Below are 21135 nucleotides of genomic sequence, written 5' to 3'. Positions count from 1 at the left end.
ATGTTATTTTAATATGTTTAAAAACATTGAGAATTGTCAAGACATCAAATAGTAGATAATCACGATAAGAACTGAACTGAACTAAATGAAGATGCAAGAAATAAAATTATATCGATTGAAGGCCTGAAGAGATATGCAGTGCAGACTGAGACAATCAGATTGTCTTTCATAACAGAACAGCAACGCGACCTTGAATGATGACAAAACAACTAGCAAGTCGATTACATATGTATATTGTAACTACTATGAATATTTAATTCTATTTTGTATAAATAAATACAAAATAAATTTAAAAACACGTGATTATTTTTGTTGTTTTCCATGCACAAAATATTTTTGTTTTATGAATCCTATTAATCAAAAAAGAACATGGTTGGTTTGGATCCAAAAAGGTGGAGAGACAAGTTTTACTTATATATTCAAAAATATATAATTGACATATAGAGGAAATAGACCAAAGCACTAGAATTAATAGAATAACACACAAAGTAAACAAGAAATGAAATGCAGAACACGATGATTTAACACTGTCACTCAATTTTGTTATCTAGAAGGGTCGGCGAACTAATCAATAAATAGCCAAAACCAGTTTCCTCCCCTTCACACAGTCTCACCGCCCCCCTCCCCCCCAATCCGGGTGGCCCAACACTTTGTCCTTGAAACACCCTTGCGTCTGAAACAATAAACCCTTACACCCTCGTTGCTGTTTTGACAACAGGTTTATGAATGAGATCACTATTTTTCATTTCCAGAATTAACTATCAATTATTATTATTTGCAAGATACAAATAGGAAACTACATCACATTATGGTATTCAATGACCCATGTAGGCCTACTATCAAAAATTTATAACTCATTACTTATTTTGATAATAAAAAGCACTCATTACAGCACGTGCCACTTATTGATATATATATATAATCCTCAAAGTAACTGTTACTTTATACAAAATAAAATAGGTACAAAATTGTGTGGCCAGTCAAACTTTATAAACAAACATTTTATTCTATAAAATACAGATGGTAAATAGGGGTTGGTTTAAAGGAAATAAAATACAAAACATATTAATTAATTATTTTGATAAACATTAGAATGGTTATGGAATTGATTGAACTAAAATAACCGCAGGGAAACTTATAAGTAGAAAAGTCGTCAACCACAATCTGTTTAATCAGTACATTGTTAGAGAGAGAGAGAGAGAGAAAGAGAGATAGCAGATAGGGGCTTTTGATAAGGAATCTGAAAAAGTAAACAAACAAGGAACAACGACACGACGATACTCGTTTACAGCCTTATTGTCTCGCCCACTACATTTGCACACGTGACCACTTTTTGTTTCTTCCTTATCTTTCATCCGTCCCAAAATAGAATTCCTGGAATAGTTTGTTGGTATAATCTCCCCTCCCACACTAGGCGCAGTGCTCAGTGCGCACTGTAGACTGTAGGTTGCCACGGCAACCGTGTGTCGTCATAGCGACTTAGCAATCACGCACTCGCACTGCGTTGTATATTACGATACGAATAGTTGTGTTAGAAAGACAACGCGATAGGTGGTAGTTTCCTCAAAATTACGATCGATAATCATTGCGTCTTGACTGAGCTGAGGTTCGTGCTTATCAAGACACAATTATGAAACGGAGGAGAGTAAATTTAAATGAAAGTTAGTTCCTTATTTATTAATTTAATTTTTATTTGCTAGTTCAATAAGTATTCGGCTCGAACATTTTGAACTTTTTGAAAATCACGAGCCGAGCCGAATAGCGTCCTATTCGGCTCGAAAAAGCTCGATGTTCAAGTACTCGCACACCCCTACTTTGAGGCCATTTACATCAGCTTCAACTAAAGAATCATTTAATAGCGATGTATTGGCTGCAGTTGCAAGTAAGGCAGCAGATGTTCCAGAATTCTTTTGATTGGTTTTGAGATTCTGGGCTATACTTACTTTACACACTTTTGCATAGTGACCCACCTTTCTACATTTTCCACACGTTGCTTCTCGTGCAGGACAACGATCTCTGGAATGTCGGTCAAATCCACAAAAATAACACTTCCCAGAAACCTTGAAACCATGTCTACAGTCTCTTCTTCACCTGTAGTTGAGCGAGAATCACACTGAAATTTCTGTTTTGTCTCAGTTACAGCACAAGTTTGCATTCCGTATTCAACTTGTTTATAATGATCAACTTGAGCTTGGGCCATTTCGAGTGCTCTTGACTGCTTAACTGCGTCAGTTAAGTCTAATGTTTTGTTCTCAAATAATCGCTGTCGTATGTACGATGAAGATAAGCCATTTATAAAGGCGTCGCGTACATAGTGTTCCTTGTACTGAGCTGCGTTCACTGCATCAAATACGCAATCTTGGCTTAAAAGTTTGAGTTCAGTTACATAGTGATCGATGCTCTCTCCTTGCTGTTGTCTTCTTGTCATTAGCAAATATCGCGAAAATATTTCATTTTTCTGTTTTAAATAAATTGAGTTCAATGTTTTAATAGCATCTTCATATGTCTCTGCATCTTTTATGTATCTAAAAACTTTTAAAGATAGTCTATCATTCAATACTTTCAGTTTATCTTTCGTATCAGTTAGTTTTGTTATGGCTAGAAAATCTTGTAATGTGTGTAACCAGTGTCCATTCTTCATTTGCAGTTGGAGATTCAGGATCAACCTCAAATTTTTCTGGTTTAAGAAATTTAATCTTCTCCATACTGATGTAGCACTAGTTAAACTTATAATGAATAAAATTGTTGTAAATAAAGACAAGAGTAACCAAAATGTGGCTTTTATTCATTATAAAAATCAGCCATAATGTTGTTGTTTACAAAAACTCTAAAACATTAATATACAAAATAAAACATATGATTAAGAAACAGGCTTTAAACATTAAATATCATCACATCACATATCTAAAATCCATCGATGATCACGCCAGATTTGAACCTAGAATCTCAGGAACTTAAGCCCCTTGCTCTACTACTAACAATCAACACTTTTAGTAAATATATAACTTACTCGTTGATGGACATTTTAGATGGTATCTCAGACCAGAGGCGAGCGTATTTGACAGGCGTGACAGGCTCTTGAGGATCTCTGTCTACGTGGAGATGCAGCATCAAGCGGCAAAACGAGGCACGCAGCTCATATGGTACATTCTCATCAGCCATACATCTGGTGACAAACACTGTGATGAGAACCTTTAACCGAGCTATTCCAGGTTGAGGACCAAGTATGCTTTATTGTGCCTATAAACTGAAATCAATCGTTGATACCATTTTTTGCTAGAAAAGTATTGGTCCCGAAAAACGGAGTTAAAATGTTAAATGACTATTGGCGGTCTGACGATAATGACTATGCACTGCTACATCACCCGAATTGCGATAGTCAAAAGTTGTAATTGACCGGTACAAAAGTATATTTATATTTAAAAAACATTAAAATAGTTACATTAAAGTTAGATTTATTTAGGAATGTCACTGTCAAATAAAATAAAAAGCTAAGTAGTACAGTAGACTCCCGATTATCCGAGGTAATTGGGACTGGGACCACCTCGGATACGGGAAAACTCGGATAATACGGAGGTTATGTACGGTTATGGTAAAAATGACGTAAAACCCTGTGAAAGTTTTCTAAACTGGTTTATTAGAAGAAATAACATATAATAGACGAAATATAATACCTGTAAGCAAACATGAGCACATATTATTTCTTAAAAAAGTCTTTGATCGTCTTCTGAGCTAACCTCTTCCCTCGCTTGGATGATGCAATGTTGCTCCAACGCTGTAGAGTAAGAATGTCGTGTGGGGTACACTCTCCTTTCTGCTCTATGAATGCAAGACAGCGTCGATTGCCTTCAACCCGTCGGTGTATGATATTTTGGGAGTTATCTCGTCCAAATCGTCATCGTCTTCGTTGTCCTTATCACCGGTTACCATGTCAATTATTTCCACATCGTTAATTAACATCTGATCATCTTGATTGCACCAATCGTGAATATCTTCGCTGTCAATTTGATTTTCAACGGGTAACTCATTGGCTAGTTCGACTAGTTCACTCACGTTCTCGGGTTCTGGCGCTTTTTTTGGTGGTCCATCTATGCCAAATAAATTCTTCCATGACTTTTGAACGGTGGCAGTTTCAACCTCATCCCACGCTGAGGCTATCCAGTACGACACATCTTTCAATGTGACTTTTTTAAAGGCGACCTTAACAGTCATTCCTTTGTCTAACTTTGAAATCAACATCTGGAGAAGCTTTCGCCGGTAGTTCCTCTTCATCGCTTCTAGAACCCCTTGGTCTAGCGGTTGTATGAGCGAAGTAACATTAGGGGGTAGAAAGATTGCCCTAATATCACCCCTGCACAGTTCTTGGGCATCAGGGTGAGATGGCGCATTGTCCAATAGTAGAAGAGCTTTCCTGGGAAGCTTATTTTTTTATTTCAAAAATGCTTCAGTGACAGGCACAAATACGTTGAAAAACCACTCACTAAATATTGGGCTGTCCATCCACGCACTCCTTTGGTTGCAATATTTTGTTGGCAGGCAGTCGACTTTTATATTTTTAAAAGCTCTTGGATTTTCAGCCTTTCCAATAAGGAGCGGCCTTAACTTCAATGAGCCAGAAGCATTAGCTGTAGCCAGTATTGTAACCCTTTCCTTGCTTTTTTTAAATCCAGGAGCAGTCCTCTCAGATTTTGCTGCCAAGGTCTTTGAAGGCAGCATTCTAAAATTAAGACCCGTTTTGTCCGAATTGAAAATTTGATCTGAAGTTAATCCTTCCTCCAACACAATTTCTTCAATTTTCTTTTGGAATTCTGTGATTTCAGATGTGTCCGCTGATAACTTCTCCCCAATAATGTTAAGCTGCCTAATCCCATACCTCTTCTTCCATCGGTCCAGCCATCCTTCACTCGCCGTAAATGTTTCCTCTCCGTCTTTAAAGTTTTTATGGTATTCAATCGCCTTAGCCTCTAGCATTGGCCCACTCACAGGACTGCCCATCCCTCAAAGCTGAGAAAACCACAAAAAAGAGCCTCAGACGTCTGCTCGTAGTTGCCCTTCTTTAAAGTCTTTCTACTAGGAACACCGCCTCCACTTACACTCTTGTTCACAAATTTTTCGATTTCTTTTCGTTTTCGTTTCCAATCACCAACTGTCACTTTCCCAACCCCCAAATCAGCTACCTTTTTAATGGACTCGCCTTTGTCCAAACGTTTAATCGCGTTAAATTTTGTTTCAAGAGAAACTAAAACCCTCTTCCGTTTCCCACTCATAGCAACAATGAAAATCAACAACAAACGATGAACAATCGGAAACAGTAAAAGTCAACAATAAGAATCAACAAAAAACGATAAACAATCGGCAACAGTAAAAGACAAAAATAAACAATAAACCATCAATTAAAGATGCAAAGGAACACATCAACACAACCACATTTAGCGCGAGTACGACTTATGACACCAACCAAGTTCCACTACCCGACCTAGCCAGTAGAGACGTCCACTGCTCGACCGCGCTTGTTAAACAAATAAAAATTACGGATCCCCGTAGTTATCTCAATATTAAGACCTTTATTTATATTTCATATTTTTTTATGACTGGCCCGGTTAACCCGGAGGCTCGGTTAACCGAGACTCGGATAACCGGGAGTTTACTGTAGATTACAAATTGAGTTTTTCCTGGTAAAAAATCATATACAAGTGTATTTATAAATAATAGTGATGGTCGGATCCGGATATCGGACTACCGGATCCGAGCTAAAACCGGCACCCGATCAGATCCAAAAACTTCCGGATCTTGGGCTGGATCCGGTTTTGATGGAACCGATTTTTTCAAATTTTTTCCTGATTATTTTCCTAACACAAAGTTGTCTGTATCCATGTAAGAGACCGATTTCCCCCCGATTTTTTTACTAACACAAAGCTGTCAGTATCACTGTACAACCCCAATTTTTTACTAACACAAAGCTGTCTGTATCACTGTACAACCTCGATTTGTTTACTAACACAAAGCTGTCTGTATCACTGTACAACCCCGATTTTTTTACTAACATAAAGCTGTCTGTATCACTGTACAACCCCGATTTTTTTACTAACACAAAGGTTTCTGTATCCATGTACAAGACCGTTTTTTTCCCGAGTGTTTGTCTCTTGATGCAAATAACTTATATGGCAAGGTGGTGGCTCAGTGTTTGTCTCGAGATGCAAATAACTTATATGGCAATGGCATGTATCTTTCCGAACCGAATCCGACCCGATTTTTCGGATATCTGCACGTTTCTAGTTTTTAGTTTTGTACCTGGATGATAAGCTAACGGTCTATAATCTCGTTTTGAAAATATCCCGTTGGTATTTCAATCCCGCCCGATGCATTGTGAAGTTTTGGGTCTTGTCCATCACTATAAAATACCCCGTGTCTGTGTACAAGAAGATTATCTCTGTATATACAGTAGAATAAAAAGTCAAGACTCCCCATCTAATATTTTCCTAAGTTAGAACACAGTATAGACTTCTTGTACTCAGACACGGGGTATTTTACTTGTAGAACTTCACATACTTGGCTATCAGTACTGTGGACCTGGAACGAATTTAAGGAAGAGATTAACAAGAGGTGATCCACTGATCCAGGCATAAATAAATTGGATGCTGCATGCAAAAACCACGATATAGCATACTCAAGATCGAACTATAGTAAAATATACACAGATACCCTTTTGGTGGTCGTGCAAACTTAGTGCATTTTATGATTTTGAAAATTGTTAGTGTCCCCAAAAAATGAGGGGTTATGGGCTCAACTGAAGATTACTCTATATATAAGATGTATTAACCTTTAAACATTACCAATTTAATTTTAAACAGTATGATTTAAATTGGCATTCTGTTAATTACGTTTTTTTTAACCCGCCCTTATGACAGTGTGTATCTTGTGATCCGGATCCGGTACCGACATTTTCTTGGATCCGCCCATCACTAATAAATAAATGCTAAAAATGTGATACACAAAACAGTTTTGCTAATGGAGTGAGGATATGCCTTCAGTAGAGCTCCTCTAAACCAATTTCTACAGGGGGGGGGGGGATAATAGTTGCCTTTATACAAAAGATTATTTTTATTACCCTGCTTGATAAAGCAGGATTCTATATTTTACGTTTTACAATAATACTTCTATAGAGTTTTCAACTAAAAATAACAAATGACAACAAGAAATATGCAAAATTTGGCATCTTGAAGATTTGAGCAGAATTATTCATAACTGATAACTGTTACATCAGTTAAAAGAGTTTCTGCTGTAAAAATATCCCATACCATACCTTATAAACAACTATTTTACTCTTTAACAATAAATTAATAAAGATACATTACTTGAGTATGAGGTCGATGTCAAGATGGGGAGAGAGATTGTTGAGAGCGAGGTATTGTCTGTTGAGGCACATGTTGGAGAAGAGATCCAACTGGTGTCTGTAGTAATCTAACAGAGCTTGGTCACTGCCACTGCCACTAACACCACTCAGGACTGGTTCTCTAGATAGCACCACCAACGCTCTAGACTTCTGTAAACAACAAGAAGTGTCAATAGAGAAAGAGGAGTGAGTATACAGTAACAGTTGTTATCTACTGGTATAAGTTCGTGACATCTAAGGACGCTGACAGTGTCTTAAAGCTATCCTTGACTGTCTGGGTCAATAATTTTTCTGACAGGAAACTTTTAATACATATAATAGGAAATAGGCAGCTCTATTACAATTGTTCTCTTTAAATTAAGGTTTCAAATGAGCTCATGTTGTGATGAAAAGAGCTTTATAAATTCTGACAAATAAGCTGTACCTTCTCTATTTATATTCTGTCGTTTCCACTTCAAATGCAACGCTCAGTATCTTCGAAGTAGCTGTGTAATGCTCCCATCAAGTGTAAACTCTAAATTTTTGTTCTGTGTGTGAAATATAACCTAACTGGTTGAGGATGTCTCTAAGACTATTGTGGGAGACAGTAGGCCCTACACCATTGTAGTTTTAAACAAAATTACCTGTAGGCTAAAGTTCCTATGTTTTGTCAATATCTTTTGTCTAAACCAATGAAAGCCTGCAGCCCGCTTTTTTGTGCAAAAACTTACGTTTGTTACTTTTACTACCATACACTTTTTTCATAGAAATCCATCAACGAACAATGGATTTCTCCACAGTTTGACACCTTAAAGTTCAGAAATAAAACCACAGAAAACAACTCATACTCATAGAGGTATCAACTTTTTTTTCATCACTAGCAAGTACAAAATCAAAACAGACATGCATTGGTGTGGCGAGAAAAAGAGGTAGGGGAGGTTAAGAACTGAGCACAAACTACCATGTTAAGACAATAATAGGTTTTTTTTACATACCTCAGTCAAATAGTCCAAAAATGGTATTGCTCAACAGCTTACATGTTTCGTTGCGAAGACAACATTATCAAAGCTTGCAACTCGTCAAAAACACATTTAAAACACGAACACGAACACAGAAGACATTAATACGGTACGAATACACAATTGACATTTAGATAGCGCTATCATAATACTGATTTGGTCCGGCGCGGCGCGGGGCTGGTAGCAGACTGGAGGTCACGTCACATCGTCTCCTCTACTGTTATCACTGATGTTATCAGATCTTCGATCAGCTGTTCCTGAGTTTAATATTGTATTAAAAATCGAGTGAGACTGGAACTGTAATTTTTCGTTAAGGATGTGGTCCTTACACTGTTCGTCATTATAAATTTTATAAATCTCGAACTCCTCCAAGGTGTCAAGTTTGCTACCTTTCCCACAGACATGTAGAATTTTTAAACCATCGTCAATGCTACTCATTGAGTGATTTGAATCAACCAGGTGTTGTGCGAAGGCTGATTTTTGTTTGACCATTTTTGGAGTAGGCCTATGTTCTCTGTAGCGGGTTTCAAATGCCCGACCCGTCTGGCCTATATACTTGCATGGGCAATCTGGGCAACTGATCTGGTAAACACCGGTGTTATTTAATTTGTTGCTAGTCCCTTTATTATGCAAGATGTTCCTAGTGCGGTTGGTGGTTCGGAACGTTAAGTCGATGCCTTGCCTATTTAGTTCTTTTTTAAGGCTGTTTTCTACAGAGTGGCTGTACTCCACGCAAACATATTTTCTCTCACTCTTATCTGGTTTAATATCTTGTTTTCTTTTGTTCTTACATTTGCTAATTAATCTGTCTACCAAATCGTGTTTGTACCCATTGGCTGATGCGATATACTTTATTAATGAGCATTCTTTGTTATAATTATCGGGGCTTAATGGAACAGTTAACATTCTGTGGATCATGGAGTTGTAGGCTGCTATTTTTTGCGAAAACGGATGGTAAGAAGTGGAGTGAATTGTTTGAGCTGAAGTGGTTGGTTTTCTGTAAATACTGTAATCAAATTTGCTGTTATTCTTCGTGACTGTGAGGTCTAGGAAATTTATTCTATTGTTTGACTCTGTTTCTAAAGTAAACTTTAATTTGGGTGCGATGTTATTCAGATAGTTGAGTAGGAGGTTTAATTGCCTATTGTTGCCATCGAATAAAACAATGGTGTCATCCACATATCTGAAGTACATGCTGATTTTATTTTTGTAAACGTTTTTATCGCAGAAAATGTTGTTGTTCTCGATGTAATTTAAATATATATCAGCCATAATACCCGATAATGGGGATCCCATTGCCAGTCCCTCATTCTGAACATAATATTTATCATTGAACTTAAAATAGTTTTGGTGTAAGACTTCAGTTAACAAGGCCATTAGTTCGTCCAACGCCTCTGGTAAAAGATTAGATTTTTCAGTGAGTTTGTCTTTAATTATTTCTAATGTCTTATCTACAGGAACATTGGTGTATAAATTTACAATGTCAAACGAAGCTAAGGATTGATGCATTTTTATTTGTAAGTCTTTGGTTTTTTCTATAAATTCCATGCTGTTTTTCAAACTGTGGTTGTTCTCAATAAATATGTTGTCTTTTAATATGCGTTCTAATTTTTTCGCTACTTTAAAGGCGGGGGCACTTGTGTAATCTACAAGGGGTCTGATAGGTATGCCTTCTTTGTGTACCTTGGGAAGTCCACGTAAAGCGGGTGCAGAAGGATTCATGGCACGTAATGATTTAATTTCACTATCGGTGAACAGCACTTTACTCCCATTTATGAGTTTCTTAATTCTTTTTTGAAATGACGTTGTTGGATCTTCGTTGATTTCAATGATGTTATTGTTGGTAATGAAATCAGTAACTTTGTTGTTATAATCATTGGTGTACATTATTACCGTGGTGTTTCCCTTATCAGCTTTACATAGAACAGCGTTGTTGTCAGATAGTTTGGATTTAATACTTTTTAATATATTTAAATCTTGTTTCTGAGACGGGAGTAAAGTAGTGCAATTTTTGTTCTTATATTTATTGTTTAGTCTACGTGAGATTATCACCCTAGCTTCATTCCTACATTCTTCGTTTCCAATAGATTTTATGGCAATTTCAGCATTTATTAATTCAGAAAACATTTTTTTCCTACCCTGTGAGGGAAAATTATGTTTTAGGCCTTTGTCAAGCAGCGCCATTTCATCACTGTCAAATGTGATCTCTGTTTGGTTTACCGTATTAGGAAAGAATTCAAAGTCGAATGCGACAGCGGTCTGCTTATCGCGTTGTTCATTCACTAACCTAGTGAGCTTTTTCCGTAATGTAGACTTCTTCTTCCTCATCACTCTAGATACGCTTGTTTCGACATGGCGGACGAGATGTTCCAGTTCCGCATAATGAGCTGTGTTTGCCATTTCTAGATACTTTTTCATTAATAATTTGTTTAACAATTGTTTTTTATAATAAAGATATTTTATTTCATTCCTGATCCACAATTTCTGTGCTGCAGCAGACCGCTGTCGCATTCGACTTTGAAGCTTTACGTGGACTTCCCAAGGTACACAAAGAAGGCATACCTATCAGACCCCTTGTAGATTACACAAGTGCCCCCGCCTTTAAAGTAGCGAAAAAATTAGAACGCATTGTTAAAAGTCAAAAATGGAGAGAAAAAGGACTCGATACTGGGCAGAAAATAATTTAATTATTCACAAAAGAAAAGTTACTCAATCATAGTAAAATGCTACCAAACAATTATTCCTGTATCACAACATAACAATTCATCCCAAAAATCATATGTGTTAAAATTATTAAAGTTCATATTTTTATACCAGCTGGAAAAAGACAAAAAATATAAACCATACATTATTGAAATAAAATGTTTGAATACTATATCCAACATTCTCCCACCTTTTGACTTGCAAAGTCAAAATATTAATTATTAATTCAGGTATCTTTGTGGGGGTATAATTTTTCTTCCTCTTTGTGTGTAAACTGGTTGATCATGTTCACTATCAACACCTTCAGCTACTTGTTCATCTTCCACTTCGAATGTTTCATTACCATCTTGATTGTCTTTCTGCTGGACCAATTCAAGTGGAAACACATGTTGTATGGGTCTCAGCACTGTTCCTTTTGATGTTTTCATTTCCACAAGACGTATGTTGCCATCTTTTCCAGGAAGTATCTTCTCAATCTTCGCCAAAGGCCAGTCCATCCGTTTGGTATTGTCGCTTCCAAGTAAAACAATTTCTCCAACTTGCACTTGACGAGATTTCTTCTTCTTCGAATGCATCACCAATTGACTTAAATATTCGCTTCTAAATCTTTTTTCAAGATCTTCTTTTAATTTTAATTTAAAGTTCCAACGTCGAGACAAATTTGTGTAGTTGATCTGGTCCAAATCAATACCTCCATACTCCTTCGTACCATTCAAAAACATAGCTGGCGTCAAAACTTCCATGTCATGGCTGTCTTCTGAAATGTAAGTCAAGGGTCTACTATTTATGACAGATTCACAACTGCACAAAACAGTCAAAAATTCTTCATAAGTCAAACTAGCTCTTCCTAAGACTCTGCGAAGAAGCTGTTTCAATAGTCTTATGAGTCTTTCCCACCAACCTCCCCACCATGGTGAAGCAGGTGGGTTGAATTTCCATTTTATACGTTTGATTGTGCTGTACTCAACAATCTTATTCCAATCGATTTGCTTCAACGCACTGTAAGCCCCTCGGAAGTTAGTGCCGTTGTCTGCAAACAAGACTGTTGGTCGACCCCGTCTGGAAATGAATCTTCTCAAACTTTGCAAGAATGACTCAGTCGATAATGAAGTAACTAACTCCAAATGCACGGCACGGTATACTGCACATGTATATAATGTAATCCAAGCTTTTTGTCCATCTCGCAGGAAAACAGGTCCAGCTAAGTCAACTCCACAGACTTCAAAAACAGAAGCATCTCGAACCCGTTGCGAAGGAAGTGGTACTGGATCAGTATCCAAACTTTTAACACAATATCGCTTGCATTTGACACATTTGTCAATAACTGATTTTACAGTTCTTCTCCCACTAATAATCCAAACTTCTTCTCTGAGAATAGATAACAATCCTTGGACTCCAACATGTGAATTTTCTTCATGTTTGTATTGTATGTATCTGTGAACAACAGGATGGTTACTCGGCAATACGATTGGAAGATTAAAATTTCTACTATCAGGTCTCTCTGTGATTTTTGTTTTTAACCTTAATAAACCATCACTGTCTTCAAACGGACACAATGAACTCAACTTTTCATCCTTGATACTATGGAAAGCGTCTTTCTGAATAAGTTTAAACACTTTATTTTGAGCCTTAATCAATTCATCAACCGACAATCCTCCTGATATCTTTTGTTTAGACATATTTGTGTTAGAACAAAATCTCAAAATCCAGCCTACCAATCTGACGATTTTATCAAATCTGGAGAAATATCTGTAATACCAACAATCTGGTTCAGGTTTTGAATTAATCATAATCTTTGTAGTTGATTTGATCTTCCTAAGTTCAGAATTTACTTCTTTCTCATCACAATCATCACTGAAGTTTTGGTTAGGCCACAAGTTTGATGAGTTTCTTAGCCATTGTGGTCCCTCCCACCATTTCGACTCCACTAGCTGCTTAGGAGAACATCCACGTGACGGCAAATCAGCCGGATTCAAATGGCCTGGAACATGATTCCAAGATTCAATGTTACTAAGGGATCTTATTTCTTTTACTCGGTTCCAAACAAACACTCCCCAGTAATCTTCTCGACGAATCCATGACAAAACGGTGGTTGAGTCGGTCCAATAAAATGTTTTGACATTTTCAAATCCCAAACTCTTTAAGACGTTGTCAGTTAGACGAGCGCCAATGGTAGCCGCCAGTAACTCCAGCCGAGGAATGGTCATTTTCTTGACAGGTGCAACTCTACTCTTCGCTTGAACTAATTGAACTGTGACAAGTCCATTAGATTCACCCCTCAGGAAAACCGCGGCCGCATAAGCGTCCTGGCTTGCATCACAAAAACAGTGAACTGTCCAAGAAATATTCCCTCCGATTTCATTTCCAAAATATCTTGGAATTTTCAAATTTGAAAAAATCTCAAGTTGCTTTGCCCAATCTAAAAACAAAAGTTTTATCTCTTCTGAAACCTTGTCATCCCATCCAATTTTACTTTCCCACGTTTTCTGCAACAATATCTTAGGCAAGAGTGTAGCAGGACAAGTTATACCTATGGGGTCAAACAACTTGTGAGCAAAAGACAAAATAGATCTCTTCGTTACTATTTCAGGCTCTTTAAACTCAAAGTTTTCAAAATTCAACTCAATCATGTCAGTATTTTTGTTCCAATTTAAACCTAAGATAGGTATCAAGGTAGAATCATTTTTGAAACTCTGAATTTCTGTGTACTCCCAACTCCGAAGACAGAATCTAGCATCTTTCATTACAGAAGTCGCTTGATCTACAAATTGATTCAAATCTGAAAAGTCATCAAAACTTGCCATACAATTATCTACATAGAAACTTCTCGTCAGCGTCTCTACTACTTTTCTTGAGTAATTTAACGATCCAGAATCTATCAAGTCTAATGTTTTTTCTAAATGAAGTTCTATTACTGCACTTAGCATAAATGGGCTACAGGTAACTCCAAAGACCACTCTAGCGTGTCTGTAAACAACCAATTGACCATCTTCATTAATCCACAAAAAACGAAGAAAATCTCTATCATCCATATGTACACCAATCTGTAGAAAAGCCTTCTCGATGTCAGCAACAACTCCATATCTGTGTAGTCTAAAACGATTTAATATGGACGGAATCAATTCAATAAGGTTGTCACCTTTTTCTAGACAATCGTTCAACGAGGGCTGATTCTTTTCTTTAGCAGATGCATCAAATACAGGTCTCAATTTCGTGGTAAGACTGTTTTCTTTTATCACATGTCGATGCGGTAGGTAGTGGCCAATTTCCAAATCGGCATCGTTAACCTTCTCTATGATACCTAATTCCTCCCAGTCAGACAACACCTGTTGATATGAACTAAGATATCCACTAGAATTAAGTTTATTTGTAAGATTACTGAGTCTCTTCTGTGCTACTTTTAAATTAGTAGGTAACGGCGGGTGATCATCAACCCATGGCAATTTGACCTGATATCTGCCATCATTTTCCACTGAAACAGATTCTACAAAATGTTCCATTGTTCTACTTTTAACTGAAGATTCACTCTTTACCTCCACTGGATCCTTGATTCCTAAAACATCCAAACTCCACAAATCTGAAATGGATTTATTATCAATAGGGGACAGTAAAGAAGTTACTGCCATAGAACTGGACCTGTCATTCCCTTCAACTGTGGTTCTTCCCATTAAAGTCCAGCCCAACAAAGTGTGCATTGCAACTAACCCGTTGGAAAGCAGATATCGTTTCTCAGTGTAAAGTTTCCCTGCAACGTCTGCACCTATCAGAACTTCAATAGGCCCGTCTCCATCTGTTACATTAATTCCCAGTGTTCCAAGCTCAATGGACCAAGGACCAGGCTTAACTGTTGTAACATCGTTACAAATTATGTCTTGATCAAGAACGTCAAAATTGCAGGCATAACTGTTATTTAAGTCACTTAGTCTAACCTTATAACACGCATGTTCAATTGTTTCAGTACTAGTGCCACCAAATAAAGCATGAGCTAGCTTCTCCTTTTTGACTATGTCGTAGCCAAATTCTTTTGCTGTATTTTTCAAAATATAAGATCGTTGTGATCCCGTATCTATTAATGCACGTGCTGTTCGCTCTCGATTTTGGTTTCTAATTTTTACTAAAAAAGTTTGTAAAAACACTTCTGTGTGAACATTGTTTGCTAGAGAACTTTCTTTGACTGGTTGTTCATTCAATGAACTTCCTTCTGCAGCAGATGCCCTACACATAACAGCAGTGTGCCTCCTTCCACAGTTGGGACATTTTACTCTAACTTTACATTGCGCACTCCTATGACCATACTTCAAGCAAGTAAAGCAACAACCATTTTTTCCAACGATTTTCACCTTCTCGTCTACTGTCAATTTACTGTCTTTACATTTTTCAGCTAAGTGATTAGAACCACAAAACATACATTTAACGTCTTTAGTATTTGACTTCGTTGGGTTAACTAAACCAGCAGCTGTCGGCATCATTTCAGTATGTCTGGTGTAACTAGGCTTAGGTCGAAATACAGTAGATTTACTTACTTTAGGCTGTAGGTTAGGTCGCTTACTATTTTCAAAACCAGATGCGGCTAGAGTAATCCTTTCCTCGTTAGCAACCTCCTTTTGCAGAAACTTCATCAAACCATCAAGTCTATCCTTAAGTTCAGCATCAACTTCATAGCTGGAGTGACGCTGCCAAGCTCTCAACAGTTCCTCGGGCAAACAAGACTCTATAAGAGGATATAACATAGCAGAACATTTGTCAGTTGTTACTCCTAATGTCTCCAATGCTCTTAGTTGGGTTTCCAGTTTATCGTAAATGCAAGAAACTTCTACCTTACTGTTTAAATTACTTAGAACTAACTTCAAAAGCTCTCTAATATACACTTCTATGAGAAGGTCATCTCTACCAAAACGACTTTTAAGACTTTGCAAAGCTTTTGAATAGTTCTCAGCGGTAGCAGGATAGCTTTCGACCAGCTGACGAGCCCTAGAATTAGCTAAAGTAGCCTGCACAAGATAATGATATTTATCAATATCGTCAATATTCTCGTCATCATCTATTCTTTTGAATTGTGCCCAAAAAGGTAGCCAATCCTTCAAATTCCCGCTAAACTTTGTGAATTCAATAGTAGGTAGCCTCAGCTTAGTCCTAACAGCAGTAGATTTACTCATTACAGATCCATTGGACTCAGGTGAAGTAGACCCAGGCCTAATCAATCTACTCTGTACAGCTAAACTAATTCGATTAAACTTCTCTACATATTCATCTGCTAGCCTAACTTCTTCATTTAACTCTTCTTCATCTGCTTCAGAATCAAGTAAGAAATCTAAAATTTCCCTGTCCAAAGTTTTTAGTTCTTCTATCTTACCTTCCAGAGAGCTCAATTTACCCTGTATATTGTGTAGGTCTTGCTCATCTTTGCATAGCTCCTCATTTATCCCATTATAAATTCTGGTAAATGCTGTTCTGAAGGTTTTTCTTAGTTTCCTATTTCTTTCCATTATCTCAATAGTGACTATCTGGTTAAGAATTCATACAGTCCTGTCACGGTCGCCAAATGTTAAAAGTCAAAAATGGAAAGAGAAATAGACTAGATAATGAGCAGAAAATAATTTAATTATTCACAAATGAAAAGTTACTCAATCATAGTAAAATGCTACCAAACAATTATTCCTGTATCACAACATAACAATTCATTCCAAAATCATATGTCTCAAAATTATAAAAGTTCATATTTTCATAGCAGCTGGAAAAGACAATACAAAATATAAACCATAGATTATTTAAGTGAAATGTTTGTATACTATATCCAACAACGCATATTAAAAGACAACATATTTATTGAGAACAACCACAGTTTGAAAAACAGCATGGAATTTATAGAAAAAACCAAAGACTTACAAATAAAAATGCATCAATCCTTAGCTTCGTTTGACATTGTAAATTATACCCCTACCTTGTAGCCAATTAGGTAGTATACTTTAATTTAGGATGAATCTAATTTAAGCTGGTAGTAGAAGTGAGATAAATTAAAAGACAAAGTAGGCCAAAGATGCATTTATTTTACGGATGTCAAATTTCTCAAAATACACTTTCCAAATGAAATTAAATATCCAGTTGTTACTTCCAAAAATTATACTAAATAATAAAATAGTGGAAAGATCTTACTTTAAACAGAGACACTGGTTTAATGGTCAGAACAGGCACTAGCAGATACCATGCAAACTAGAAGTGGTGCAAAAAGCTACTGGACCAATCATAAGAAGGTGAACAAGAAGTGGTAGTACCAAGAAGTGGTTGATTTCTGTAATTTTCTACAGCAACCACAACTTAGATGACCATATTTCCAGTGAACTTAAAACTGACAAAGTTGAACCTGGTTATCACTAACCACTACCAACCCTACAAAACTAAAACTTCTAAACTGCTGGTCACTACTTTCTTAATCTTTCTAGCCAATGATTAAATAATATTGATTTTGTTTTGTTATTTCAAATAAAAACTAACTACCATCGGTACAGAATTTCCCCTCCTTAACTTGAAATTACATAAACAAAATTATACACTCTTTCTCAAAATTAATATTTACATTTCCTTTTAAAACAACGACTCTACAAAAGAACATAAACAAACCTTTCAAAACAAATCATAAAACCCTATCTCCGTTTGACATTTCAACTAGCGCTACCTATCAACAAATTCTACAACCACTAACTCCTAGTTCAAATAGCCTCCACCTGTTTACAGCACCTTACAGAACCTTCTACTCAAAACAACAACTTCTATTTACACAATTTTTCATTTTGAACCATTTCATTTTCCTATGACAATTCAAATATTATCAATCCTATTTACAAAAATTATACCTTAAAATAAAACCTTTCTTTAAAACCCCCAATTACTTAAGCGATCTTAAACAAGCCTATCTAATTCTCATTTGAACTCTTCACATCCGCTCACAGTTCACTGACCCCTCCCAACATCAACTCCAGACAAACAAACTTTCACTTCTCCAATCTCCAGTTTAGTTTAGTTATGTCGTTTGCGTGTGCTGTGTTTTTCTTTAGTTTTCCCTTAATTTATTTATCCCAGTGTGTTATATTCCCTGTTTTTATGTTCCCTCGTGTGTTTCGTGTGAAGTGTTTTGTGTTCTGTGTTATTTTCCCTGTTTACAAGTGCAAATTTAATCAAAATGTTATTGTGCGTCCTTTAGTAAAATCCCACTCATACACTACGTTCAGACTCCATTTTAGATTCATACAGATTCATACTACCTTTTGCTGCCACAAATACTCACACATTCACCAATACATACACATTTATACACTCTCTTACTAAAAACACTTTAAAACTTTGAAAAATTCTTAAGAACCTAAAACAACTCCCACAGTACTAATTTACAAAATTTCAAATTCCCTCTTAGCTTGCTAAAATCCCTTAACTAATTAATATTTCAACTAAACAAATCTAACTTCTACTTTACAGACATTTCATAAAGACCAATTTAGCTTCAGTCTTCCGTAATCTTCCATTTAATTCCATTTTTCATATTTCCTCTTCCATCAATACATTGGTTACTTTTGGTCCTCTTCACTACTTAACTCTTCTTTAAATCAATTATATGAATTTTCTTCACGTCTTCTAACTTGCTAGGATTTTGTACTAGTACTGTTGAATCACTCAGAAAATAGCGTATTACGTAAGGTCCAACGTATCTAGGTGCTAACTTCTTGCTGAATTTATTCGCTGCATTACTTAAATAATGTGTCTTGATGTATACTTCCATATTCAACTTAAATGGATGGTTTCTCCGAGGATAGCTATATCTCTCCCTTCTTTGATTTCTGGCAATGCTTCTTCTGACGTTATTAATGGCGTTTTCCAAATTTTCCCTCCTTTGATCAGGAGTTAACTTCTCCGAAATAATGTCATTAACATTCCATAAGTTTGTCAGTGCATTGTTACAAGGATGGGCAAACATTAAACCAAAAGCAGTTGATTTAGTCGAACTATTTACAGCAGTATTCAAACTTGTGGCAATCAGTCCCAGATTTGAATCCCATTTATCATGTTGATTACCATAAAAACTCCGTAAAGCATTATTAGTCTCCCTCAAATATCGTTCCGACAAATTTCCGTTTGCTCTGTACGCAGCTAGCTTTCTATGTTCCACATAGTTATTGAACATGAATTTCTTAAATTCCTTGGATGTAAAATAACTGGCATTATCAGACACAAGTATTCGGGGTACTGAGAAACTATCAAAAATTATCTTCAATTTTTCTATGATGAATTTTGTCTTGCATCCTTCAGAGGGTACAACCATACAAAACGGGTAAATGCATCGACCACAATTAAAATGTACTGATTGAGTTTATTTGATCGGGGAAATGGTCCAGCTAGGTCAATAAACACTGTGTTTAGAGCTTGAGTTACAGGAACAGATATCAGTCGACCTTCAAACTTACGTTGTTCCGACTTAGACATCAGACAGATCTTACATTCACGGACTTTACCTTTTACGAATTCATTTAATTCAGGATGGTGAAAACTTTCATTTACTTTACTTTGAGTCCTAAAAATTCCCATATGACCACCAATTAATGAGTTGTGATAGAATGCGAATATTACACTAAACAGTTTCTTGGGCAAATAAATCTTCTTTTTAAACAATAAAACTTCATTTTTCAGGGTATAATTTTCATTATTAGTCTTATTCTTGATGCTTTCAATGATTTTCTTACACTCTTCATCGCTCTCTTGATGTACTTTAATGTCCTTAAGATCCAATGGTATTTCATTTAACACATTACAAAAATAGACTTCATTGTTGATATTGCTTAACAGATTAGTTTCGTGAATTTCCGTCTCACTCTCTTTCTCTCCACTAAACATACGTGATAACGCATCAGCTATTATATTCTCCGAACCTTTTACATGTTCAACTGTGAATGGAAGACTAAACAACCTTTCAAACCATCTAGACAATCTTCCACGGCTTTTTCGAGATTTGAGCATGAAACTAAGACCTTGACAATCAGTAACTAATTTAAAACTTCTTACTTCCAAGAATTGATGCCATTTCTCTACACACAATATTACACTATAAGCTTCCTTTTCGTAAGTGCTATAACGCATCTCAGTAGGTGTGAATTTCTTCGAATAGTAAGCAATAGGCATTAAATTCCCCTCCTCATTTCTTTGCAATAAAACACCAGCAGCTGCAAGGTCGCTTGCGTCGGTATGCAACTCGAATTCTTTAGAAAAATCGGCCATTTGTAGTATAGGCGGATTTGCTATCTTACTCTTTAAGGTTTCAAATGCATTTTGACACTCCTCGTTCCATTTAAATTTTACACCTTTCTTCTTCAGCCCAAACAGAGGTAAACATATTTCAGCATATTTAGGAATATATCTAGACCAATAACCACACATTCCTACAAACTGTCGCACTTGCCTCACAGTTTTTGGAGCAGGAAATTTCATTAATGAGTTAGTTCGCTCGGGATCTATTGTGATGCTATCTTGTTTAATAATATGTCCTAAAAAACTTATTTCCTTACAAAAGAATTTGACTTTTTGTGGATTTACTGTAAGTCCGTGTTTTGCTAATCTCTTAATCACTTCTGTAACGTGCTCAATATGGTTTCTCTTATCAGGGCTATATACAACTATATCATCACAAAAGTTAATCATATACTGAAATTTGATGTCATTAAATATTTTGTCCAAATAATGTGATAGTACGCTACTGCCTATTTTCAATCCAAATGGAATTCTCTTCATACGGAATTTACCAAAAATTGTACTAAATGATGTTAAGTCTCTGGATTTTAAAGCGATTGGACATTGTAAAAATGCTTTGTTTAAATCTATGACTGTAAAATATCTAGCTCCTTTTAGATGCTGATACATATTCTGCATATCTCCTAGCGGGTAATCTACATTGATTAACTTCTTATTGAGTTCAGAGTAGATAATAACAAGTCTATCATCTTGAGTTAAAAATGCAGGGGCGCTATACGGACTAGTGGAAACTTCCGCGACATCTTGTTT

General features: G+C 36.3%; 2 protein-coding genes across 2 annotated transcripts in view; both read right to left on the bottom strand.

Moving 5' to 3' along the window:
- The window catches only part of LOC128999011 (inositol 1,4,5-trisphosphate receptor-like), a 45386-nt gene extending 34595 nt beyond the window's left edge, over positions 1-10791 (bottom strand). The window contains exons 1-3 of the mRNA XM_054425366.1: positions 10612-10791; positions 7356-7543; positions 3011-3166 (exon numbers count right to left, since the gene is read on the bottom strand). Coding sequence (XP_054281341.1) covers positions 3011-3166; positions 7356-7543; positions 10612-10791 — 524 coding nt within the window. The remainder of the gene's footprint in view (positions 1-3010; positions 3167-7355; positions 7544-10611) is intronic.
- A 524-nt stretch (positions 10792-11315) lies between these two features.
- Positions 11316-16580, bottom strand: LOC128999009 (uncharacterized). The gene has a single exon (XM_054425365.1). It carries the CDS (start codon positions 16578-16580, stop codon positions 11316-11318), a length of 5265 nt encoding a protein of 1754 aa, XP_054281340.1.
- Between the last annotated feature and the right edge of the window lie 4555 nt (positions 16581-21135).

Source organism: Macrosteles quadrilineatus, unplaced genomic scaffold (assembly GCF_028750875.1).
Source record: "Macrosteles quadrilineatus isolate MER2022 unplaced genomic scaffold, UCM_ALF_1.0 Scaffold_7__1_contigs__length_78375512, whole genome shotgun sequence".
Classification (NCBI taxonomy): Eukaryota; Metazoa; Arthropoda; class Insecta; order Hemiptera; family Cicadellidae; genus Macrosteles; species Macrosteles quadrilineatus.
Note: the sequence above shows the minus strand (reverse complement) of the source record. Positions and strands in the feature narration are given on the sequence as shown.